At 51.8% G+C, this 25,254-nt stretch overlaps 1 protein-coding gene across 2 annotated transcripts in view; it reads left to right on the top strand.

The window, feature by feature from the left end:
• The window catches only part of EEF2K (eukaryotic elongation factor 2 kinase), a 56,978-nt gene that overhangs the window by 21,079 nt on the left and 10,645 nt on the right, over nt 1-25,254 (top strand). Inside the window, exons 3-15 of one of the 2 annotated variants that reach the window (XM_087815827.1) lie at nt 6,089-6,189; nt 10,165-10,225; nt 11,468-11,505; nt 11,916-12,087; nt 15,192-15,338; nt 15,642-15,774; nt 16,004-16,131; nt 16,837-17,038; nt 18,645-18,712; nt 20,125-20,202; nt 21,004-21,066; nt 22,401-22,535; nt 22,683-22,871. In XM_087815827.1, the coding sequence (XP_087671953.1) occupies nt 6,089-6,189; nt 10,165-10,225; nt 11,468-11,505; nt 11,916-12,087; nt 15,192-15,338; nt 15,642-15,774; nt 16,004-16,131; nt 16,837-17,038; nt 18,645-18,712; nt 20,125-20,202; nt 21,004-21,066; nt 22,401-22,535; nt 22,683-22,871 (1,515 nt within the window). The remainder of the gene's footprint in view (nt 1-6,088; nt 6,190-10,164; nt 10,226-11,467; nt 11,506-11,915; nt 12,088-15,191; nt 15,339-15,641; nt 15,775-16,003; nt 16,132-16,836; nt 17,039-18,644; nt 18,713-20,124; nt 20,203-21,003; nt 21,067-22,400; nt 22,536-22,682; nt 22,872-25,254) is intronic. The other variant, XM_087815828.1, reaches the window with a different exon arrangement.

Consider the following 25,254-nt stretch of genomic DNA (forward strand, 5'->3'; position numbering starts at 1 on the left):
GCGTAGACATGTTTTTATTTCTTTTGGGTAGATGCTGAGGAGTGGAATTGCTGGGTCCTGTGGCCATACCTTCCGTTTTTGTGAAAGAGCAGGAGCCGGGGCGTGGCGAGCTTGGGTTTGTGTCCCGGGCCTGCACATCTGCAGGCAAGTCACCTCCTTGCTCTCTGAGCCTCGGGCACCCCACCAGTGGACTGGGCACTGTCCTGCCTGCCTGTCCACCCTTAACAGGGCTGCCCAGATTCTGTGAGGGACAGGGCTCCCCGGAGGGGGCAAGGGCGTCGTGCGTCCTCTCGCTGTGGCCTTGCTGGTTGTTATCCCAGCCTCCCCACCCTGTCCTCTCCAGCCGTGACTCAACCCCACTGGTGGGGGAGGGCTCAGCTGCCGTTACTATTTTCCAAAAGATTTCTTGAGGATTTTCAGCATTGTTTCTTTTTCAATTATTCATTTTATTGATTTATAGAGGAATTCGTGTTCCTTGCAGAAAACAGTGGAAGTGCAGATATAATTGCTATTAAGGTCTTAGTGCGTATTTCAGTATAAATACAGACGCCAATCAATAACTAGGGAGGTTTTATTACAATCTAGGACTGTGCTCTGTATGCTCTTGTCACCAGCGTTTCCTCAACACGTGAGATGGTGCCTGTCGCCACACATCAGTAAACGTGGATCTAGTGTGTCATTTTTCAGCGGCTCCATGGAGGCCCGCTGTATGGATATACCACATTTCTTTAAGCGTTTCCTCCGGTGGGAGACTTCGTTTTTTACTCCTATATTCAGTGCTGGCTTTCTTGGAAATTATAGGAAACCTCGAAATGGGTGTGGCCAGAGCGGGGCAGCCACACAGCACCGTTGGCCTCTTCTCATTTCAGACTGTGACCAGCTGTCGCCTTCTTCCCACTTCTTTTATTTGTCCTCGGGTGTGGTTTACTGTTGCTAGGAGGGCCGGGGCCGGCTGGCCTAGAGCCACAGCTCAAAGTCTACAGAAGTGACTGTGGAAAACATACTTTATAGCATGCAGTTTGTGAAAGTGATGGCGATGTTTGGAGGAGGCCCCCGGGAGCCCCTGGTGCCCTCGTGTAAGATTGGGCGGCACATGGTTGCTGTGACAGTGATCATTAGAGCAGAGATGTAAAAACAGCAGCCGCATGACTCATACAGCCAGCCTCACTCCTGGCATATCCCAGGGAATTTATTTTTATTATTTCTATTACTTTTTTATTTTGTGCTCTCCAGCTTGGAAGAACCAAATCCCTTCTGCTCTCTAGGCAAGGTTCTGTTTTCCTTCTTATGAAACCCCCAGACCTCCCAACTGTGCAGGGTTCATCAGTCGCCCGTGGCTGAGTGTTAGGATCTTTAGAACTAGAGAATGTCGGAGCTGACAGGGCCTGGGAGTCATCCACCCAGCGGCCTTCATGAACTTTGATTTACACGTGCAATACCTAAGACATTCTCAATCTAAAAAACAAACATTGCGGAGAAAACCGAAGTCTCCTTGACTAACCTTGCATCCCCTCCTCTTCCCAGAGAGAAGCGTTGTGTCCGTTTGGTGTAAGTCACTTTTCAGACCTCTTTCTTTTAATGCATTTATATATAAATAGACTTTTATGTATATAGCTACAGACACACACACACCCTTAGAAATCTATGGTAGCTATTTGTGGGTCTCCGCCACCATTAAATGGGGTCCTACTGTTTGCACTATGTAGCAACTTGCTTTTTTCCCTAAACAATGTCTTGGAGATTGCCCATGTCAGCACCTCGATCTTTCTAACGGCTGCGTACAAGTGCAGTCATGTGTGGCTTAACAACAGGGTGCGTTTTGAGAAACTCCTCGTTAGGTGATTGCATAAGTGTGTGAACATCAGGGTGCACTTGTACACACCTGGCCGGGACAGCCTGCCCCACACCTAGGCTGCAAGCCCATGCAGCGTGTAATGTGCTGCGTGCACCCTTCAGGGCACTTCTCCGGAGGGAGCCTGCAGGCCTGGAGGCTGCTCTTGGGGGTCAGTGGTGAGGGTGAGTGAGTGTGAAGGCCAGGACATCACTGCCCACTACTGTGTGCTTTGTGACGCTGTGCACTCAGGCTGCACGGACCCTGTAAAGCAGTGGAGATTAAATCAAGCGTGAGAGAAAGTGATGCAATCCAGAATGCGGTAAACATGAGATGTACCTTTTATAAGTAGAAAGAGTACGCTCTAAAATAACAATAAAAAGTGAAGTATAGTGCCCTAGCCGGTTTTCTCAATGGTTAGAGCATCGGCCTGAGGACTGGGGGTCCTGGATTCGATTCCAGCCAAGGGCACATACCCGGTTGCAAGTGTGATCCCGGCCCTGCTCAGGGCACGTGCGCGAGGCGAGCAATCGATGTGTCTCTTTCACATCGATGTTTCTCTCTCTCACTCTCCCTCCCTTCCACTGTCTCTGAAAAGCAATGGAAAAATTATCCTCTGGCGTGGATTTGAAAAGCAAAAGTGTAGTATAGCGAATACATAAAGGGAGCAATGTAGTAACTTATGGTCATTGTCAAGCACTGTGATGTCACAACAGCTACGTGACTAGGCAATAGGAGTTTTCAGCTCTGTTAGAATCTTCTGGGACCACTGTCATTGACCGAAACGTTCTTATGCACCAAGTGTATGAAATCATCTCCCCGTGGATGGGCCGATTGTTTGAAGTGCTCAACCCTTATGTAGCATTGTAAGTACTGACCATCTTGGAGCCAGCTCACCTGGGTAGGTGATCGGAATGGCTGGGTCCCATGTCAGCGAGGAAGGTTCGTAACCCCGGGTGGCAGTGCTGCTCCTTCTGCCTTCACAGTGTCTGAGAGTCCTAAACACCTGTTTTTCCTAACCTGCTGGGTAAAAGAGTATCCCTGTGATTCTCAGCTCAGGCAGGGGTTGTTTACTCTGTGACCTCAACGAGCCACTCTTTCTGGTGGGAACATTGCTGCGTCAGGTTTGGGGCAGGAAAAAAGTTGACCACCAGTAGTCAAAACATTCTTCATTGGTGTTTATACACAAGAAAGTGGATGTTCCAACATCTAGTCAGCCGTGGGTGGGAACTAGAGTCCAGGGAGCCAGGTCTGAGTGCAGGACTTTTTATACTATGTTTTTAAAAAACGCAGTTGCATTAAACCCATCTGTTGCCAACAAGGCGTGGCGTGCGTCTTTTCTGGGTTTTGAGAAAAAGGTAAGTTTGATGCTGTAAAATAACACTCTAATTCTAAAACTCTTTTCTCCTTGACTGTTTTTTGGTTGGTGCCACAGCCTCCAGCCAGGAGGTAAATTCTGTTGGTCCTCACTTTTGAATGCGGGGGCCCTTGTCTTTGGTGTCTTGGGGAGCATTTGAGTCTCCAGTTGAGAGAGGTGCAGTTGGAAAGCTGTGCGTCTCGGGCACAGGACAGGGCTGGGCAGGCATGCTCAGGAGGGCTGCGGCTGCTGCTCGGGACCCGGAGCAGGGCAGGCTCCTGGGCGGGTGGGCAGATGGCCGGCCCTGCCCTTCCCAGAAGCTGGAGGTCTCGAGAGGACTGGCACTTTTGTAAAGTGCAGAAATTCAGAATCTCTCTTAATTGTAAACATGTCAGCTGCAGGGTGATGTGTGACAGAGGAAAAAGCCAGTGACAAGCTCAAAGTCTACTATGGCGAATCGTAGGTGAATGGCCAAGTCCACAATGACAAACCCATACCGTGGATTACTGTGCCAACCGCCTTTAAACTCATTATGCCATGTTTGTGATAAAAATGTAAGGAATTTGTTTGCTGCCTCTTGGAGTATAACTTAGCAGAATCTTCTTGGAGGAAAACTCCAAATAAGTAAATTTTCAACGTGATCCAGCAATTACACTTCTGAGAGGCTTGCCCTGCTGAGACCCTGCACAGGTCCACATGGGTTCACACACGAGATGTTCAGCTCAGCGCTGCTTGTACTAGAGCGCGTTGGAGAGGGTCCCACTGCCCGCGAACTGTGGGAGAAATACCTCGAGGCACATTTATACGCTTATGTGTCTTACAAGCATGGAGGGGAATGCGCTCGGCCCAGCCCGTTTGTCCATGTGACACGGGAAGGCGCTCTGGGCGCTGCGTTAAGTCCGATGCGGGCGGGATGCGTGTGCGCCCAGGCCCGCAGGCTCCAGTGAGGTGTCTACCCCGCGGTCGGCGTGCTTTGCGGAGAACGGGCTTCGAAAGGCCTTCCCCTTCCTGACCCGAATTCTGTAGTGCTTGCAGTGTCACCATATAAGCAGGTCACGCGTTTGGAATCAGGAAAAACTCAAGATCACTAAGTAAAAGTGCCAAGGCTGGAAATTACACCGACAGTGTCATTCCAGTCTTATTTACGGGAAGGATCTGGAAAGAACTAGTTAGTCCGAACCACTGACGATAGTTGCTCTCGGTAGATGGCCTGTGGCGGGTTTGAATTTTCTTGGTCTTCTATATTTTCCAAGTGCTTTTCCTTTTCTTTTTCTTTTTTTTGTTTTCTAGTTGTTTTTTTGTTTTCTTTTTTCCCAAGTGTTTTTATTAAATGTGAATTAGCTTGCAAATTAGAAGAAAAAAATTACAGGCTTTACTTTTGGACTCTGGAAAGGTTAGAAAGCCCCTGGGAGGAGGCCTGGGCTGTGTGTGTGTGTGTGTGTGTGTGTGTGTGTGTGTGTGTCTGTCTGTCTGTGTGTCTGTCTGTGTGTCTGTGTCTGCCTGTTTATCTCCTGGAAGCCTCAGCTCCTCTGTCCTGTCTCTGAGCAGGATCACAGCGATGGGGCTCAGGCAAGGGCATGGGTGGGATGCTGTCCTATTTGGGCCAAGTCTGTGGGAAGTGGGGCTCCTGGACAACTGGTCCAGATGATTGAGGGATACTGGGGGGAGGGGAGGAGGTCTGGAATCGGGGTGGGCCTGCCATGCCCAGGCATTGCCCAGCCCACCATCCAGCCTCCTCCCTGGGCTCAGGCCTGGGGCCCGGAAGAGAATTGTGGTCTCTGATCCAGTAAGGGCTACAGGGCAAAGGTTCAAGTTCTTCAGGAAAAGAGAGAGAGGATCACCTAGTATGGGTGTCGGGAGTGCTTTTATGGTGGGGACAGGGAAGGATTCCACTCTGGGGTTATATAAAAGCAATAAAATGAGATTTTTTAAAACAAAAAATGGAGTTGTACCATGAAACTGTTGAGAATCAGAATTGTCTCTTTTTTATAATGTGGCTTCGTTGTCTTTCCGAGGAGCTCCGAAAGAGCCCTGGTCTGCAACAGTTTTGAAAGTTTTGGAGGATGTTTCAGCCATCACAACCATGGCGGGGGCGGGAATGGGGGGGACTCTACAGGCGCTGAATTTTCCTGTGTCCCCAGGACCTTGGCACATCTCATGGAAACCTGTTCCTGATGATCTGAGCCAGAACTGAGCACTATGTTAATGTAAAGGCAGGCTATCTTTTGTATGATTTTGATATACTCTGAGTTTAGAGGGTCATATTATCTCTGAATATCATTTAGGACAGTAAAATGGGTACATTTATAATTTAGATAATATTTATAAGGCCAGCTTTGCAGTCACACAGTGACACCTCTTGGGTGTATGACTGCACACGTGCTTGTTTTTCTATAGGACGCATTCCTACGTGGAGAACTCTGAGTGAAAATAAAGGGATGCATGTTTCATTTACCAGGTTACCTTTCAGAGGAGGGCACACTTGTGGACAGCACTTGAGGGCCCCACCCGCTTCTCACACCCTGGCCAGCACTCACTGTTAATCGTGAAAATATTTGCCTGGCTGGGTGGGGTGGGGGTGGGTGGGATGGGGTGTGATGTCTCCTTTTCATTCTCAACTTTTTTTAATTACAAGTGAAGTGGTGTGTGTTTTCCTGTGCATATCATGTTTCTTCTTTAGTTTTGCGGTCAAGACATGTCACTTCTGCCCCAGGAGGGCTGAGTAAATAGGATCTTTCGGGGACTATGTTCCTGAAAGGATAGTAGACAGGACTGTTTCTCTGTCACTGATGCTGTCCGCCTACCCAGAGGTGGGGAGCCCCGGGAAATCCCAGGCTAGAGGAGGCTGGGCTGCCCTGTCCCAGAAGCCCTTGTTCTAACACACCCTTTGCCTTCTGCAGGAAGCTTGGAAGCATGCAATCGAGAAGGCCAAGCACATGCCCGACCCCTGGGCTGAGTTCCACCTGGAGGACATTGCCACCGAGTACGCCACGCGTCACAGGTCAGCAGCTTGTCCGGGGCTGCTGTATGGCCCCAGGCCTCTAGGAGTCCTTGGGGGTCTGGTTCCTGCTTCTGCTCACAATCAGTGAGACCTAAATGCCCTTGGAGGTCTAGGAGAAGGGAACGATAAAGCCAATATTTGAGTGTGTATGCTTAAGGCACTCTTCATTGTTTCATTTAATTCTCCACGTGGTCCTATAAGGAATGTGTTTGACAGGCTAGGCTGAGCTGTGCTGCAGTAACAAGTACCCCCTGGGGAGTTTAATGTAATGAAGGTGTGTTCTTGCTCAGATGAAGGTAGATGAGAGTTGAGCAGCTCTCCAGGGCAGCGCAGGGATCCAGGCTTCCATCTGTGGCTGTGCAGTTGCTACCAGAGGGAAGAGCCTGGAGAAGAGCACACAGTTTCTCAATGCCTTGGCCCCAGGAGGATTCGCAAAGCGGAGTTGGGAGCAGCTAGATTTCCTGTTTGAAAAGGCAAAGGGAGGGAAGAGTAATTTCAGGGAGTTTCAGGGAGAATGAAGAACAAAATAAAAAACCACAAAACACCACCGGTAATATAATGATAGAAAAGACAGTGGTGCTGAGTAGCCCTTGCTTGTTGAGTCTTGCACATGCCAGGCACTGTTTCAAGCACTCGGTATGTATTTAGTCATTAGGAAAGCCTGAGTAGAAAACATGTCAAGCATTTGGGACCCCTTTCGAGAATCTGATGAGGGCCATCTCAGAAAATTGCACACATATGTCTAATTTTGCTCGTAATTTTAGAAGACTCATGGACCTGCCTTGGAGCCCGCCGCTGTTCCATACCTCTGTAGACCCCTCCAGCTCTGAGTGATCCAGGCCAATCCTCTCAGTTCCCTTAATTGCCCCAGGGAGAGAAAAGTTTGCCAAGGGTTAGTCCAGTACCTTTGAATGAGTCAGAACTGTTTCAAATGCAGGTAACAGGAACTCAAATCACAGTGGCTTAAGGATAAAAGGGAATGTTTGTTTCATGTACAGGGTGGGGCAAAATTCGGTTTATAGTTGTGAATACGTGAAACAGAGTTTATGCTTGTATTATTATTTATTATTAATTATTTATTGTTTTCCATACAAACAACTGGAAACCTACTTTTGCCTTACCCTGTGTGTGGGCTTCAGGTGTGGCTGGTTCCAGATGCTCCAAGGATGCTTTCGACTTTGACCTCAGACAGACTCTTTTATATCAGTGGCACAGAGCCCCACATTTCATTGCACCCAGTGGAAAAGAATCTTTTCTTTCTCAAGTTTTTTAAAACAAAAATTTCTTTTTCTTTTTTTAAATATATCTTTATTGATTTCAGAGAGAAGAAAGGAGAGGAAGAGAGAGAGATAGAAACATCAATGATGAGAGAGTCATTGATCGGCTGCAGCCCACAACCCGGGCATATGCCCTGACCGGGAATCGAATCCTGATCGCCTGGATCCTAGGTCAATGCTCAACCGCTGAGCCACGCCTGGCTGGGCTAAAACAAAAATTTCATATTTGACTCTCACTGACCTGGTTTTGGTTATGTGCCCATCTCTAAACCAGGGAGTATTGTACCAGGGAGTGTTGCTCTGATTGACATACTACAAGCCAGGGGGTGCTGGGGATCAGCCTCAGCTAGGCCACATATTCTGAAAATGGATGACAGGGCTCCCTGAAGAAAAATTGATGTGTAGTTGCCAGAAGAAGGGAGACAGATGCAGAAACAGTGGAAGCCTCTCCACCTTTCAGCAACATTTTCCTGCTCTCCCCCTGCGAGGAGATGGCTTAGAGCAGAGGTGGGGAACCTTTTTCTGCCAAGGGCCATGTGGATATTTATTTATAGCATCATTCTCAGGCCAGACAAAATTATCAACTTAAAAATTAGCTATAAAGCCCTAGCTGGTTTGTCTCAGTGGTTAGAGCATTGGCCCTTGGACCAAAGGGTCTTGGGTTTGATTCCGGTCAAGGGCATGTACCACAGTTGCAGGCTTAATCCCCAGCCCCCGGTCGGGGCGGGAGGCAACCAATCGATGTGTTTCTCTCACATTGATGTTTCTCTCTCTCTCTCCCCCTCTTCCACTCTCTCTGAAAAGCAATGAAAAAATACCCTCGGGTGAGGATTTAAAAATTTTTTTTTAAATTAACTATGAAAAAAACTCCTAGATTTATTGAATTTTGAGTCCCGCTTGCGGTTACCTTGGCAGGGCCAGACCAAATGATTTCACGGGCTGTATACAGCCCGTGGGCCGGACATTCCCCACTCCTGGCTTAGAGCCTGGAATGCACCCCCTTCCCACTGCTAGAGGCCCACCTCCTAGTGCGCTCTGGGGTCTGTGCTAGCAGCTGAGGTCAGCATTGTGGGGGCCCCTGCAGGAGAGGATAAGAGCTCTGTTCCTTCCTGCCTGCAAGGGCACCGTGGTGGTTGGCTGGTGAGATGTGGCCCCGAGGCTGAGGACACCAGGCCACACAGGGATGCCCCTGGGAAAGCAGGACACACATCCTGGGTGGCTCTGAATGTCCCAGAGCTCTGCGGGGACCTGGGACCAGGGACTAAGCCAAAATGTATTTATTAACCAAAGTGTCTGCCTTTACTTGCCCTGGCTGGGAAGGGTGGTCAGGCACTGATGGCCACTACCTCCAGAGGTCTCTGAATTGGAGGCTTCCTCCTGTGTTCTGGTTTTGAAAGCGCTCCGATGCAAGGGGAATTTTTGTTCATGTGGGTTGTACCCAGGCTGCGTAGGAGCAGGATTCTGGTTGAAACCAATCAGAGTTTGAACCCTGGCTCCCAGGCAGGTTACTTTGCCTTTCTGAGCCTCGGTTTCCCCAGCTAGAAAGTGGGCACAGTAACTGCCAGTCTACAGGGCTGCTGCAAAGGCTGGTGGAAGATAGTCGCTTAAGCAGCCAGCATACAGTGAACACTCAGCGCTTTGAGCAGCTCTGACCTTTCCGGTGTCAGTGGTCCTGAGGGATGGATAAGATGCGGCCCACGCCCACCCCCACCCCGCCTCTTCCGGTGCCTCTCAGTTTTCAGTCTCTTTTGAAGTTGAGGGAAGATTATTTCCCTTGGTCTCTACATAGTAATAATCATCGTCGCTATTATTTACTGAGCGTAGTACCTGACACGGGCTAGTGGTGAGCCTTCCTCCCGTCGGGGGGAAGGCGGGGGGAGGCCGCCTCCCAGGCCTCTGCCAGTCTTCCTCACGGAGGCTTCAGGCTCTGAGAAGCTGCTCTCACTGGGGCTAGGAGTGTTCTCGAGCCTGTCCCCACCGAGAGGTGGGCCGGGGAGGCCTCTGCAGGCGCTGAGAACACCTCAGCCCCGCAGCACGTTTTAGGATAGAGATTTACTGAGCGGAGGTGCTGTCTATCAGGCAAACCTGTTTGAGGCTTAGCAGGCCTAGGGGCAGATGGGCTCGGTGGAGAGAGGAGCCTGGGAAAGGAGAGAGGGAATGTGCACCCAGCAGCCCCTTTCCTGGCTGGGCTCACGCTGGACATGACGAGACACACCCAGCGACCTGGGCCGGGCTGCGCACAGGTGCCTGGCAGGTGGAGGGCACTGCCGCCTCCTGTCCTAGGACACGCCGTTTGTTACGTAGCCCGGATATAATAAGGACATTTACTTATTCAGTCACTTATTCATTGTGCACTTATTAGGCCTTCACGCACAGCAGGCCCCCCAGTAAACAAGACAGACCTGGGCCTGCCTGGGTGGCGACACAGCCGGGGCAGCCCACCCGCAGCACAGCAGGAAGTGCTGAGGGGACACGGTGGACAGGGCACCCTGTGCTTGGGCAGAGGGAAGGAGCCTGGTGTGGGGGGGAGCCTGGGAGGGTGGGAGAGTGCCCACAAGCCCCACCCAGGAGGTCGACTGGGCCCTGGAGTAGCAAGTGGGCTTGATCCCGAGGCAGCGGGGGGCCCAGGGAGGCCTTTCACCCTCAGCCAGTGACAGGATCAGGTGATGGACCTGTGCCGGGTGGGCTCTCTCTGCAGGTACAACGCCGTCACCGGGGAGTGGCTGGAGGACGAGGTCCTGGTGAAGATGGCCTCTCAGGTGAGCAGGTGTGCCAGCCTGGGCGGCCTGGGCCGCCTCTTCGCACTGCTTTCAGTCCGTGTCCCGCTCCACACCCTCTGTTCGTTTACCTTTGGGGAGCTCTCTAAAGTGTTGCATATTTAACTTTTATAGCAGCTTTATTGAGATTATTCACACACTGTGCAACACACCCATTTGAAGTGTAAATGCATGGTTTTCAGCATAGTCACAGAGCCGTGCAACCTCACCACGACTGAGTCCAGAACATTCCAGAAACCCTGGACGTAGCCATTACAGTCAGCACCCAGTTCCCTCCCCTGCACCCAGCCCTGGGTAACCACTAAGCTACCTTGTGTCTCTCTAGATTTCCCTATTCTGGACATTTCATATATTCATCATTTATAAAAATATCCTTCCTGACACTCTTGTTGAAAATCAGTTGACTGTAAATAGTCATAAAATCGCAGGTCGCCACCTATTACTGACTGGTAATGTGAATTCAATGGCTGGCCACCAGCCTTTTGGAAAAAGAAACAGACCACAAAATACAGCTCTTCCTGTATAGTGAGGGGAGGGATTATTGTGTGAAACTTTCTTTAGTGTGTTGCACACACAGAAACACGCACAGCTTGGTGGGTTTCACGGAGTGAACGCACGTGGAGCCAGCACTCAGATTAGACAGTGTGTCACCAGCACCCCAGGGGCCCCTCAGCCCAGTCACTTATCCCTGACCCCTGAGGGTGGGCACCAGCCTGAACGCTGTCTCCCTAGGTCAGTTTTGCCCATTTTTGTAAAATGTGCTTTTCAGCATGGCTTTTGCTCAACATGTTGTACGTGAGCTTTGTACCTGGTTTTGCCAGAACTGCAGTGTTTTCATTCCCCTTGCCGGGCAGTGTTTCACGTGAACACCTGACGTACTGTATTTATTGTACTGTTGGTGGGCTTCGGGTTCTGCTACAGGCAGGGCTGCACGCACATCCCTTCACACACACTGTCTTCTCCGCTCCGTCCCCCCCATAACACCTTCACCCCCGGGGGGTTTCTGCTCAGCTGGGGTGGGGGAACAGGTGGTCTCTCATCGCACAGCCTCCAGGTTGAAGTTCTATCAGACTTCAGTGCTGGGGGGCAGGACTGAGGGCCAGAGATGTTAGGCTTGAGATGAGGTCCATTTGGTGGGTACCATCCAAGGGGGACATCTCCTGACTCAGGGTTGCTTCTGGGTGGGGCATGGGGACTGAGAACCCTCCCTGTGCTGTCTTTCAGCCCTTCGGCCGTGGAGCAATGAGGGAGTGCTTCAGGACGTAAGTGACAGCCTGGCTCTTGGGGGGGCCCTGCCAGATTCCTTCAGGCTCCTGAGCCGGGTCATTGTGACAATTCTGGCCTAGGAATGGTCGGTGGCCCAAGCTCCTCTCCACCTACCTTCCCTGGGACCACACGTTGGGCCTGGCTGTGGTGATGATGTGCTCCATAGTATCCTACTCATCTCCACTCTGGTCCTTGGAGGCCAAGGGATGTGGGAAAAGAGACCTTTACCAATGTCCCTTAAGTCCCCTGCCCACCTCTTGGAAGGATGCGGTGCAGTCGGGAAGCCCCTCCTACCTTCCGCTGCATCTTGTTCCTGGCTCAGCCAGGTCTCCTCCTGAGGACTCAGGGCTGGGTCCCTGGTGAACCCAAGTGCCCAGACGGGCCCCCTCGCTGCCTCTCCCCCCAGGAAGAAGCTGTCCAACTTCCTGCACGCCCAGCAGTGGAAGGGGGCCTCCAACTACGTGGCAAAGCGCTACATCGAGTCGGTGGACAGGGATGTGTACTTTGAGGACGTGCGTCTACAGATGGAGGCCAAGCTCTGGGGAGAGGAGTATAATCGGCACAAGCCCCCCAAGCAGGTGTGTGACGCCCTCCTTGCCACCTGCCCCCACCAGGGCAGCCAGGAGCAGTGTCAGGAGACAAGGGCGCTGGCGCTGCCAGTCACAGGTTCCCTTCTTCACTGTCTTGACTGTAGTAGCTAATCACCACCACCACTTATCGAGCACCAAGGGCCAGGTGCTGTACACGCAGAGTCGCTTATTCCTAAAAACAGGGCTCGAGTTGATTAAGGTGGGTTGGAATGCCTTCATCCCACTTACAGGTGGGATCTGATAGGATTATTGTGTGCAAATCTCAGAAACCCAAAACAAGGGGATTTAATACAAAAAGGAAATTTATTGCCTCATGGGACTGAGAAATTGCGCTGACCACAGGCATGGCAGGACCCAGGACCAAGCTGAGATTGTTGGGAATCTTCCTCCATCTCTAGCCTCTGTGTCCCTTGCGGGCATCACTCCCAGGCAGCTTCTCGACTTGCAGTGGCGTGCCAGCCACCAGCAGCTGCGGCCTGGCTTTCTCTTCTTAGCAACCGAGGTGAAGTGACAGCACCAGTTTTCCCAGAAGTCCCAATGAAAGTCTCAGAACTGGGTTTCACGGGCTCTTATTAAGGCAGGTGCCTGTCTCTGAGCCAATCACAATGCCAGGGGATGGAAATACGCAGATTGGGCTGACCTGAGCCATGTGTCCACTGTTAGAGCCAGGAATGTGGGTCCTTCTGGCACTGAGATTGTGACTCCCAAGAAGAAGCAGAAGGGGAAGGGGGGAATGGATTTCTATTCCTGGGGACCCAGGACCCAAAGAGGGTTAAGTGACCTGTCTTAACGGGCAGAGATGGAGCCGGGGCTCAAATCCAGGCTTTCCAAGCCCCTTCCTGTTTGGCTTCTTTATTTGAGCCCCAGGTGTTGAGTGACTGGAGGCCAAGCAGAAGTCCCTGTGGCCTGTGGGCAGTTGAGGACAGGGCTCCCGGCCTCTGCCAGGACTCAGTTCACAGTTTAGCTCTCCCACTGTTTCAGCACCTACTAAATACAGGGCACTCTCCTGGGTCCCTCAGGAGACCCACGCTCCCAGGCAACGGGCAGAATTTATTGAGTGCCTGCTGTTTGCAGGGTCCTTAACTAAGTGCATGTGAGGTGGGTGCAAGAAGCCCCAGTCTTTACCCTCAGGGCCTGCGACTTCCTCAGTGATTGGCTGGTCTCTGGCCTGGCCTCCCTTCTCTTCCTTCCTGAGGCTGTTGCTGCTTCAGGACCTTTGCCCTGGCCGTCCCCAGCCTGCATTCCGTCTCCACCATCTTTGCTCGGCTCCTTCTCTTAGTTCAGGTCTCAGCACATAATGTCACCTGCTCCGAGAGACCTCCCAGACCATCCTTAATGAAGTGGCCCTTCCCCCGTTACCTTCTGCCGCCTCATTCTGTTTGTTCTGGTTTCTCCTTTTTTTGTAGCAGTTAGCACTATCTGAAGGAGTTTTGTTCCTCTCGTTAATATTTTAGTGGCTTCTCTCCCCGAGGGCAGGGACTTAACTGTCTTGTTTGCCCTGTACCCCAGTGCCTAGGTGCTCAGTAAATGATAATGTGGGTGTTTGAGGAGGACCTGGCTGTCTCCTTGGGCCGCACCCCTACCAATGCTTCTCACCCAGTGAGCCTTCCGGCCAGGCCAGTGGCCGGTAGGCCACAGGCTTCCCTGTAGGGAGGCAGCCAGCGTTTGGGCAAAAACCCTCTGAGAACTGGCTCCGCCTGCCCCTCAGGCTGCTTCTTGGAACAGGCTGTTTGGGGCAGCTCTCGGCCCTCAGCCCTGGGCCCCTTCAGCCTCTGCAGCTGCTGTCTTTCCATTTGGTGACAGCCAAGCAGCTCCCTGGCTTTGAGGAGCCCCGACCTGGCTCCTTATGTTGTGGGTGACATTGAGGGGGCCTGGTGCTGTGGGCAAGTCCTTGTGTGACAGAGCACAGGTTAGAGTCGTAGGTCTTCCCTACCCCGCTCACATCCAACACAGCACTGGCACATTTTCTTCCGTGTACAAATTAAACATACACTTGGTGCAAAATTCAGCAAGGAATGCCTAAGTTCCCCACAGTCGCCCACTGTTTACAGTTTGGCGTATATTACTCCAGAATTGTGTCCACTGGTGATAAGGACATCAGCGAACCTTGCACCAGCAGATTTCATCCTGTACTGAGTCTGAGATCCCCATTGCACAGGTGAGGAAGCAGAGGCACAGAGAAGTGAAATAACTTGCCCAGACTCAGTATTAATGTAAAGCACAAGCTAAATTACTTCATAGACAGACACACAAATGTGTGCTAATGTGAATTGTTTTTTTCCTCCACCTAACAATCCCTCGTTGCTGGGGGTGGGGGGACTGTGGGGGCTCCGGGTGGCTGGTCCCTTGCCTCAAGTCATCCAGAGGCCTGGTTCCTTCTGTCTTCTTGCTCTGCCATCCCCTGGGGTTGCTCTGGCCCTGGGGTCAGTTCTGGCTCACTGTCCGCCTTCAGCCTCAGGAAGGGACGGAGGAGGGGCGGGGCTGGACTTGCGTCCTCACTGCTGCTCGCTTCGCATTGGCCGGGCTCGGTCACATGGCAGCATCCCTGCTGGGTGGCTGTGCATCTTGTTAAAACTCAGAGTGGGGGTTGTCTTGGTCCATTTGGACGGTTATAACTAAATACCACAGACTGGGTAACCTATAAACAACAGAAGTTTATTACCCACAGTCTTAGAGGTTGGGAAGTCTAGTTAAGATCAGGGTGCCAGCATGGTTGCTTCCTGGCGAGGGCTCTCCTCCTGGTTCGTAGCCAGCACCTTCTGGCCGTGTCCTCACGGGGCGGAGGGGCGAGGAAGGGAGCTGGGGGTCCCTATTTAAGAGCACTAATCCCGTTCATCAGGGCTTCACCCTCATGGCCTAATGACCTCCCAAAGGGCCCACCTAATACCATCACCTTTGAAGGTAAGATTACAACCTGTGAGTTCGGGGAGGGGAACACACTCGGGCCATAGCGTGGGTTTTCATGCTCAGAGGAAAAGGGGGCAGTGGATTCTGGGGACAGTCAGCAGAGAGCTGGTAAGTGATGGAGCCCTGGCGGGCTGGCTCCTCTCGGCTCCTCTGCTGCCTCGGCCCTGACCTCCAACCCCCACCAGGTGGACATCATGCAGATGTGTGTGGTGGAGCTGAAGGAGAGGCCGGGCGCACCCCTCTTCCACCTGGAGCACTACATCGAGGGCACGTACATCAAGTACAACTCCAACTCGGGCTTTGTCCGTGACGACTTGCGCCTGACGCCGCAGGTAAGGCCCCTGGAGAGGAGGGTCCCTTTGGGGAGGGATCTCACCCCCAGAGGCCCTCAAAACCATGGAACATCCTAAAGGACACCCTTTACCCCTTGCCGGTCCTGTCAGCCCCTTTGAGGTCCCTGCCAAATTAGACAGGTCCCCTTTCTCTGTCTTTTCCTCTAAGCAACGCCTCTTTGCAGAGAAGGCCCACGTGGGCAGTGCTGCAGTGTCCCAGTCTCTCAGAGTAGTGGCTAGCCAATGTCCACACAGCCCACAGCCTGGTCTCTTGTCACCTTTTTCTTCCTGTTCCCCCCATAGGCCTTCAGCCACTTCACATTTGAGCGTTCGGGCCATCAACTGATTGTGGTGGACATCCAGGGTGTGGGTGACCTCTACACCGACCCACAGATCCACACCGAGAAGGGCACTGACTTTGGAGATGGCAACCTAGGTAGATGGGAAAGCCAGCCCGTTTCCACAGAAACCACACACCCCTCCCTCAAATCTCCCAGCTCTTGTACGCTCAGGAAAAACAGGCTGAGTCTGCATATGGGCCTTGCCAAGGTTGTGGCGGTGGGAACCTGGGATATTTGATGCCCCCCCCCACCCCTTAGCATGGTTTGTGTTCACGCCTGTCAAAAAGCAGAGCCACGCTCCCAGCACCACTGCTCTGTCCACAGGTGTCCGGGGCATGGCGCTTTTCTTCTACTCCCACGCCTGCAACCAGATTTGCAAGAGCATGGGCCTCACTCCCTTCGACCTCTCGCCAAGAGAGCAGGATGCAGTGAATCAGAACACCAAGCTGCTGGTGGGTGCCTGGCGTGAGCCTGCAGGGACTGGTGGGGACCTCCTGCTGCCGGGGCTGGCGAGCCACACTTCACTGTGTGATAGCGGCCCCCACCTGCAGGGGCTTAATCAAAGAGAATCAAGGAGGGGGGATCTCAGTCCCTCCTGTGCCCCTTATCCGTCCCAAATCAGAGCACAAAGCCCTCTTGAATGTCCCACTAATAGAGTAACTGGAGTCTGCTTGATTTGAGCCCATTTTTTACCAGATTGAGAAGACCAGGTGAGCAGAGATTGGGAGAAAGGTGTGTGGTGTGTGTTTGCGTGAGTTTGTGTGTGTTGACAAATAGCTGGACTAGACTTGGACTTGGCTGTCTGGGCACCTCGCTGTGTCCAGGATGTGCCCACTCCGCTCCTACTGCATGGCCCAGATAGATACAAGAGAATGTTGGCAAAGACCAGCTTGGGATGTTGAATATGTATGAATTCCTCAGCTCAGGGCTGGAAGTGTGGTCAGTGCTTTGGGGAATGCTAGCTGGCTGGCTCCTATCCCAGATGCCCCTTTGGGTTAATCCTCACTGATTATTTTTAGATTTTTCTACCAGTCCCTAAACAGGCATGTATAAGAACCCTAGGGCCTCAGAGTTCGGGGCAACAACAGGTAACAGGCAGAGTCCCTCATTCCCCAGAGGGTGCCTATGTGACATGAGTGTCCCTGTTAATTCTCCAGCAATCAGCCAAGACCATCTTGAGGGGGACAGAAGAAAAGTGTGGGAGCCCCCAAGTGAAGACCCTCTCTGGGAGCCGGCCACCCCTGCTTCTCCGCCTTTCAGAGAACTCTGGAGATGAGAACATGAGTGACGTGACCTTCGACTCTCTCTCTTCCTCCCCATCTTCAGCCACACCGCACAGCCAGAAGCTGGACCACCTCCGTGAGTGATGGTTTGGTCCCTGGTCCTTGTGATTGGAGGGAGCAGGCACCAGGCCTACAGAGCTAAACTGGCTTTCACTTAACTTTAAAAAACTAGACATACTAACCAAAAAGATTCAGGGCCCAGGGGGTTTTACGGGTGAGTTCTTTCAAGAAACGTCCAAGATGCACGTCATTGGATGCTATAAAACAACCCATGTTGTAGAAAACATTTTTCAGTGTTTTATGAAACTAGCAAAACTTGACAAAACACCAGAAAAGAAAACTATATTCAAATCGCACTTATAAATATGTACTACAGAAATTCTAAATAAGGTATTGATAAATAAGACTGGTAGTGTCTTAAGGGCATCGTCTGTCATAGTCACATAGGGTTTTCACAGGAACCTGAGGGGTGCTCGGCAGTGGGACATGGATTAATATCATATGAATAGGTTACAGGAGAAAATCGTTATTTCTGAAGTTGAAGTGACAGCTGAGGGTGTGGACATGGAGTCTGCAAGAAAGAGGAAGCAAGGCTGACACCAGGGTTTTGGCCTGAAGAACTGAAAGGGTGGAGTAGCCACTGGTTCCACTGGCGGAGGCCGCAGGGGAGCAAGAGGAGATTTCAGTGTCAGATATTAGGGCCTTTAGCCATCTCGGGAAGGCCTTGCGAGCAGTCTGAGCCGGAGCCCACAGACTTGTTCTTAAAAGGCCAGAGTAAATATTTAGCAGTTGGACCGCAGCACAGACAAGGCTTAAGCAAACGGGTGCGGCTCTTGTTCCAACAATCCTTTTCAGACACGAAGTTTCCATTTCATATAATTTTCACATATCAGAAGATACTATTATTTTGACTTTTTTCAACCATTTAGAAGTTGTCACCCCTGGCCGGGTAGCTCAGTTGGTTAGTGTTGTCCTGATACACCAAGGTTGTGGGTTCGATCTCCGGCCAGGGCACATAGAAGAACCAACCAATGATGCATCAATAAGTGGAGCAATAAATCGATGGGTGTTTTTTTCTCTTTTTCTCTCTCTCTTCCCTTCTCCCTCCTTCCCTCCTTCTCTCTCCCTTTCCCTTCCTTCCTCTCTCTCAAACTCAATAAATAAAATTTTAAAAATTAAAAAAAGTAAAAACCATTCTTAAAAAACCATGTGAAAACAGGAGACAAGCCAGGTTTGGCTCACGGGAGCTCCAGGCAGGAGACAGAGACTGGGAACCACCAGGAAGTGGTTGGTTCTGAAGCCATCTGGGGCTCCCCCACTTGTAGCTCCTCACTGAGCCCCAAATGTACAAATGGCCTTCACAGCTGCACCCCATGAGGGCCCACCGTGGGCCACACCCACGTGCTTCCACACGTGTCACACAGACATGTTTGCATTATGACGACTCCGACAAAGCCGCTTGCTCAGGGCGCACAGCTGGCGAGTGGGCAACTTGGAAAAATTCTCAGGGAGGAAGGGTAGCCCCAGGTACTGACAACATTCTCTCCCCTTTTTTGCACCTTTAAAAATTTAAAGTACAAAAGGGCTTCTCCAGGTGCAGTTAGCTCTGGGATGTAGGTTGGTCTTGTGAACTGCCCAGCAGCGCACCCAGCACATCGTCTGTCTGTTTCCCCCCTGCCCAGATTGGCCTGTGTTCAGCGACCTCGATAACATGGCCCCCCGAGATCACGACCATCTGGACAACCACCGGGTGAGTGGAGAGGGGTGGAGGAGCAGGGCTGGGAGGAGGGGACTCAGTCCCAGGGGGAAGTGAAGGTGAATGCTCAGGTTCAGAGGTGAGCAGCCCAGGTCTGGGTCCTCCCCTTCCCCCAGGGGTTAGAGAAGAGGGGGATCCAAATCAGCAGCAGTGCGACCTGCTAGCTGCTGGCTCAGCCCTGAGCTTTTGGCCACATTGTGTGGACAGCTGTGTTGGGGGAGGGGTATGGTGAGTTCAGATGGGCCACAGTCAGCTGGGATATGCTCAGGTTGGAAAATGGAACAGGTTCTTGCAGCCTCTGGGTGACTTAGTGGTAAGAAACTGAAAGCATTGTATTTGCATTCAGGCAAACATATCCTGGTGTCAAATTTTAAATTCATAGGAATTTTTCTTTTTAAAAATATATCTTTATTGACTTCAGAGAGAGGAAGGGAGAGGGAGAGAGAGAGAGAAACATCGATGATGCGAGAGTCATTGATCGGCTGCCTCCTGCCCCCCCCCCCCCGACTGGGGGTGGAGCCCACAGCCCAGCGTGTGCCCTGAACGGGAATCGAGCTGCGATCTCCTGGATCCTAGGTTGATGCACAACCGCCGAGCCATGCCCGGCCTGGCTGAAATTCATAGGAATTTTTAAAACAAACTTTGTAGAATTGTCATACTTTCCCAGACCACAAGTGCACCCTAACATTGAGAGCTGATGGAGCTGGAGGGCAGGTGCAGGGAGTGCATCCTAGTGTTCTCCGTTCTCATTTGTGCATTGGAAATTCTTTTCGGTGAAATGAAGAAGGGAAAAAGGACAGTGTGAGCTCAGTGGTGATGCAGGTGATGTTCAGAACTCAGCGCTGGTGGACAAATGGTTGTAGTTCTAGAGGCTGTAAATTACCCCAGATTCCCTTTCTGAGCAGAACTCAGATCCGGAACAACAAACAAAATGCCCAGGTGACCTGTGCCCTTCTGGCAGAGGGTTTAGTTGTGGTAAATATTGCTCTCAATGCTGCATTTTTGTCTATGGCTTATATCCCTTAAACCAGCGTTTGTTTTCCTGCCTGTGAAATGGGTGAGCCACATTTAACAATGGGTGATTCCCACTGTTGGTTTCATCCTCACAGCCCTTTGATATAGGTGCTACTAAATCCCCAAGCTAAGGAAACTAAAGCTCAGAGAAGTCACAGCTGGCGAGTCACAGAGCTCAGATTTGAGCCCAAGGAGTCTGGCTCCAGAGCCCAACCTCTTCACCTCTACTTTTTACTGTTCCAACCAGCAAGGGCAAGAGAAGGACAATGTTAAGTGAGATGATGGGGACAAAGAAGAGAAAGCAGATGGCTGGGATGTGATGTCCAGGTGTCACCACCACCACCAGGTACACAGAGGACCACTGAGACCCTCGGGCCATCTTCTCTCCACAGGACTCTGAGAACAGTGGGGACAGCGGATACCCCAGTGAGAAGCGGGGTGAGCTGGATGACGCACAGCCCCAAGAACATGTAAGGAACTCCTGGGAAATAAGACCAGAGTTTTCTGATGCTTTATTGTCTGGGAGGGTAGACAGGTGGGGGGAATGCGAGTGGGTCATGAGAACGTGACAAGTAAATTACTAAATAAGATTTCAGAAAAAGGTGAATGCAGGGCACAAGGTAAAACAGAGTAATGGGGACCAGTAAATGTAGTAAGGAGCCCAGTATGGGGGCTTAGACACCAGATTGAAAGTGGCTAAGCAGAGAGGATGCTGGGCAATAGGCTGGCAAGACTGCTGGTATGGGTGGAGGGCCCAGCTCCTAGGCACAGGATTCTGGCAGTCCTGGGGAGCGCTCCAGAGGACAGGTTTCCAAGGCAGCTCCCATAGCATCGTGGTGAAGGTGGCCTACAGCTGTGTCACAGCCATTAAAGGTTTAGCCCTGGGGCAGAGTCTGAGCATCAAGGCCGGTCTTGCTGGAGCCCTCTGGTCTCAGCTTGGTTGCTGCGAGTAAAGGCATGTGATGGGAGCTTTGGCTAGAGTAAAGACTTGGCCCATTCTCTGGGATCCTGTGCCTTTGAGTCCCGTCTGTGCACAGAAGGAGAGCGAGAGGAAGGCTGTGGCCTCCCCAGCACATCAGTCCTGCCTACTACCCAGCATCCTCTCTGCTTGCCAGGCAGGGTTCCAGCTTCCCTGGTAGGGGTCAGGCCAGTTCCCTGAGAGCTGGGTCCCAGGGAGGGCTGGCCCAGTTTCTCCGGAGGAGGTTCTTGGCCAGGCCAGTCTTGGGAGGAAGAGCTGCTCTCCGGATCACTCTATTCTCTGTGTCCATCAGGGCAACTCAAACAGTAACCGGAGGTACGAGTCGGATGAAGACAGCCTGGGCAGCTCCGGACGGGTAATGCCCCCCGAGGAACCCTTGTCATGGCTGCATGCTTGCCTTCCCAGACTCTGTTTCTGTTTCTCCTCCCTCACATCACTGCAGCCTACCCAGGCGCCTCACGCATCTAAAGGAAGATTTTGCAAAGGAGCCAATCCCCTTGACAAATACTTTTGAGCCCCTGCCCTGGGTGGGATGATGGGGGACCTTTGGGGAGGATTAGGGATGCCAGGGTCACCCACCCTGGAGGGGAGATCAAAACAGCCACAGCTCACCTGTTAAAGTCCTGCCCATATCAGTGACTTGTAGTATTAATTCACTTTGTTCTGACAACCACCCAATGAAACAAGCTAATGTTACCCCCATTTTACATATGAGGAAACGGGGGTCTTAAGCAACTTTCCCCAGGTTACTGGCCAGTATTTCCAACAAGCATCCTAGGCGATCATTACCATCTCGCAGGTGTAGGAGGGACCAGCCCTCAGGAGCGCTGTGCTCTTTCTAGCTGATTCTGAAACACACTTGAACCTCTCACCTTCCAGCCTTTGCTACGGGCGAGCCTCTCCCACGTGCAAGGCTCTTCCTGCCCCTGTGGGCATATCTCCTCCAAGCCTGCCTGCGCCCCCACACCGGCCCCTGCAGCTCCTCCAACACACCCTGCCCCAGGAGCCTGCCTTGGTCACCCCAGCAGGCCTCGCTCCTGCTCCCTCTAGAGCACAGAATATTGACCATTTGTTTCTTGGGTGGGTCAAAGGTTCAGCATGGCATGGGGCAGGGTTGTTCAACCGTGGCACCATCAGCATTCTGAGCTGGACCATCCTTTGCTGGAGGGACTGCCCTGTGCCTTGTAGGATGTTTGGCGCACACACAGCTGCCTGGCTCTGTTCTTTGAGGACCTTTAGACAGGGGTGTCTTTAGCTGGGAGACATTCCCAGACGCACCCGGCTGATGCCCAGAGGAAAGTAAACCAATATGCTGCTAGATCTGACATCTGACTCTGGTGCTGTGTGGAGAGCTGGCCAGTGAGCAGCTTAGAGTCCAACCCCCCCTTCCCTAGCCCACCCAGATTTACAAATGAGGAGAGCACTTCTTTGAACTGCTGTGGTCTGTTCTGCTGGCCTTGGTGTCCTGTTGCTATCATAGGCCCTTAGTGCCCACGAGCTCACAGAATTTGAGTGACTAGAAGTGGAGCTCCGTTTGTCCAAGAAAACTTGACACCATCAGGGTTCACTCCCCATCTTTCCAGCCAGGCTTGTGTAGTAGGAGCTGCTGACAGCTGCTGGCAATCTGTCCGTCCCCAGCCTCCCACCCCTCTGGCCTGGAACCAGCCATGCCCGGTTCTCTCCCTTCAGGTCTGTGTGGAGAAGTGGAATCTCGTTAACTCCTCCCGCCTCCACCTGCCGAGGCCTTCGGCTGTGGCCCTGGAAGTGCAAAGGCTTAATGCTCTGGACCTTGAAAAGAAAATCGGGAAGTCCATTTTGGGGAAGGTATCAGTGATGCCTGTTTCAGAGCCCTCCGCACTAACCCGGCTCTCACCTCCTCCACTCGTAACTTCCTCCTGTAGGCTGGCTGGGGCCCCCGGGTGAGGCTTTGGCCTCCCAGGCTGCCGGCCAACACCCATGTCTATGTGGCAGGTCCACCTGGCCATGGTGCACTACCATGAGGGCGGGCGCTTCTGCAGGGAGAATGAAGAATGGGACCGCGAGTCGGCCGTCTTCCACCTGGAGCACGCGGCCAACCTGGGCGAGCTGGAGGCCATCGTGGGCCTGGGACTCCTGTACTCGCAGCTGCCCCACCACATCCTGGCTGACGTCTCTCTGAAGGTGAGAGGGGCTGGGGCCCGCTGGGGTGGCCTCCGTCGGCCCACCTTCCCCCATCCTGGGGTTTATGCCACAGACAGTTCCTGATCACCAGTTAGGCGCGTCTGATTTGGTTGAAACTAGTAGAAGTTGTCTCTGCCCTTGGGGAATGAATGGAAGGTGACAGTTCCATTTCCAGGCCCTGACTGGGGTCTCCAGGGGTCAGCGCCTGCCTCCTGAGGGCTGGTCCCAGCGGGGTCCTTAGGGGCCAGAACAGCCCAGCATGCAGCAGCAGGTGCTCAGGGTTTGTTAGGAAAGCAGTGATGGAGTGGTATTTAAGTTAGACTTACAGGCCAGATGGTCGTCGAGGGGAGAGCAGTCAGGCAGAGAGTGACAGACAGGATGGCGGATCAGAGGACTGGAGGCGGCCACTGCGGCTAGAGCGCGTGGCGGGTGGAGGAGGCTGGATGTGGGCCCGAGGCAGCCGGGTGTGGGTGTGTGGGACGCCCACGAGGTCTGCTGCTTCTTTGCTTCCCTGGTCCATGGGCGCAGTGAGGAAAGGATGAGTGAACAGGTCCCAGCAGGGTCTGAATTCAGTTTTCTCTGGAGAATTCGAGAGACGCTTGTCGAGCGTGTGGTCCCAGGGTATCTCTTCCCATCCTGTCATGTGGGCCAGGGGCGTGCGTAGATATGTGGCTGGGCGGGGCAGGGCTCAGCTCAGCATGGGCCCAGGGCATCAGCCCTCCTCAGTGAAGGGTGGAAGGTACTCCAGGGTCCTTTATTGATTTTAACTTTTTGAACAGATAAGAGATTTATGTAATTAAAAAATTATTTTCTTTAAAATCTTAGTTAGTTGTATAGAATTCTAGAGTGTATTAGTTTCCTGTTGCTGCCATAATAAATGACCACAAACTGGGTGGCTTAAAACAACAGAAATTTATTCTCTCACAGTTCTGGAGACTATAAGTCCAAAACTAAAGTGTTGGCAGGGCCATGCTCCCTCCCTCTTTTCCCATCCAGCTTCTCGTGGGTGCTGGCCTCTGTAGCATCCCTTGGCTTATAGATTCATCACTCCCTTCTCCATCTCTATCTTCACATGTCCTTCTGTCTGTCTCCACCTCTGTATCTCTTCTCTTCTTATAAAGACACCAATCATGCCCTGGCCGGTTTGGCTCAGTGGTTAGAGCATCTCCCCGCAGACCAATGGCACGTACTCAATCCCTGGCCGGGTCAGGGTGTGTGTGGGAGGCAACCATTTGATGTGTCTCTCACACTGGTGTTTCTCTCTCTCTCGCTCTCCCTCCCTTCTGCTCTCTCTGGAAAGCAATGGGAAAAATATCCTCCAGTGAGGATTGAAAAAAAAGATACCAGTCACATGGGATTTAGGGCCCACACTACTCCAAGATGGCCTCGTCTTAACTAATTAACTTCTACAAATACCCTATTTCCAAATTGGGTCTCATTTTGAAGTCCTGGGTGGATGTGAATTGGGAGGCACGCTATTTACCCCAGTACACAGGGCTTCCTTATGCCAACACAGAGTATTTTCACCCAATTTTTTTCTCCAAAGCTGGCACACCACACATTCACCCAGACCTAGGCTTTCTCACCCTACAGCATCCTACAGACATGGTTTCTCAGTGGTGCAGATAAAGCTTCCTTGTTCTTTTCTTTTCTTTTCTTTTTTTAATATGTCTTTATTGATTTCAGAGAGGAAGGGAGAGGGGGAGAGAAAGAGAAACATCAGTGATGAGAGAGTCATTGATCGGCTGCCTCCTGCGCACTCCCCATTGGGGATCGAGCCCGCAACCCGGGCACATGCCCTGACCAGGAATCGAACCCTGACCTCCTGGGTTCATGGGTCGATGCTCAACCACTGAGCCATGCCCGCTGGGCTTATCCCTTTTTTTCAACCAAGACAAACCTTGATTTGTAGCATTTTCGGCTTTCTGTGGTGTAAATGTTCCTACTATGGCCGGCTTCATGGTAAATATGACATCACTGAACATGGACTTGGGAAGAAATGTCAGGAGACACCATTATGTGTCACCATATGGGTTCAAAAGACGGTGGTTCTCAACCATTCATTTTGCCCTCTCTCTTTCCAGGGGCCACTTGGCAATGTCTGGAGACATTTTTGTTTGTCACAACTCTGGGAGTACAACTGGCATCTACTGGGCAGAGACTAGGGATGCTGCTAAACATCCTATAAGGCACAGGGTGCCCCACAGCACACAATTATCTGATTCAGAATGTCATTGGTGCTGAGGCTGAGAAACCCAAAATAGATGGAAATAACTTCAAGAGCGTAGTTAATCAGTAACACATAGTGAAATAATTAGGAAGTGATGAACTGAGTAATTATTACCATTCATTTAACTGTAAGTTTACATAATTTAATTTTTAA

Source organism: Miniopterus natalensis, chromosome 3 (assembly GCF_054644295.1).
Source record: "Miniopterus natalensis isolate mMinNat1 chromosome 3, mMinNat1.hap1, whole genome shotgun sequence".
Taxonomy (NCBI): Eukaryota; Metazoa; Chordata; class Mammalia; order Chiroptera; family Miniopteridae; genus Miniopterus; species Miniopterus natalensis.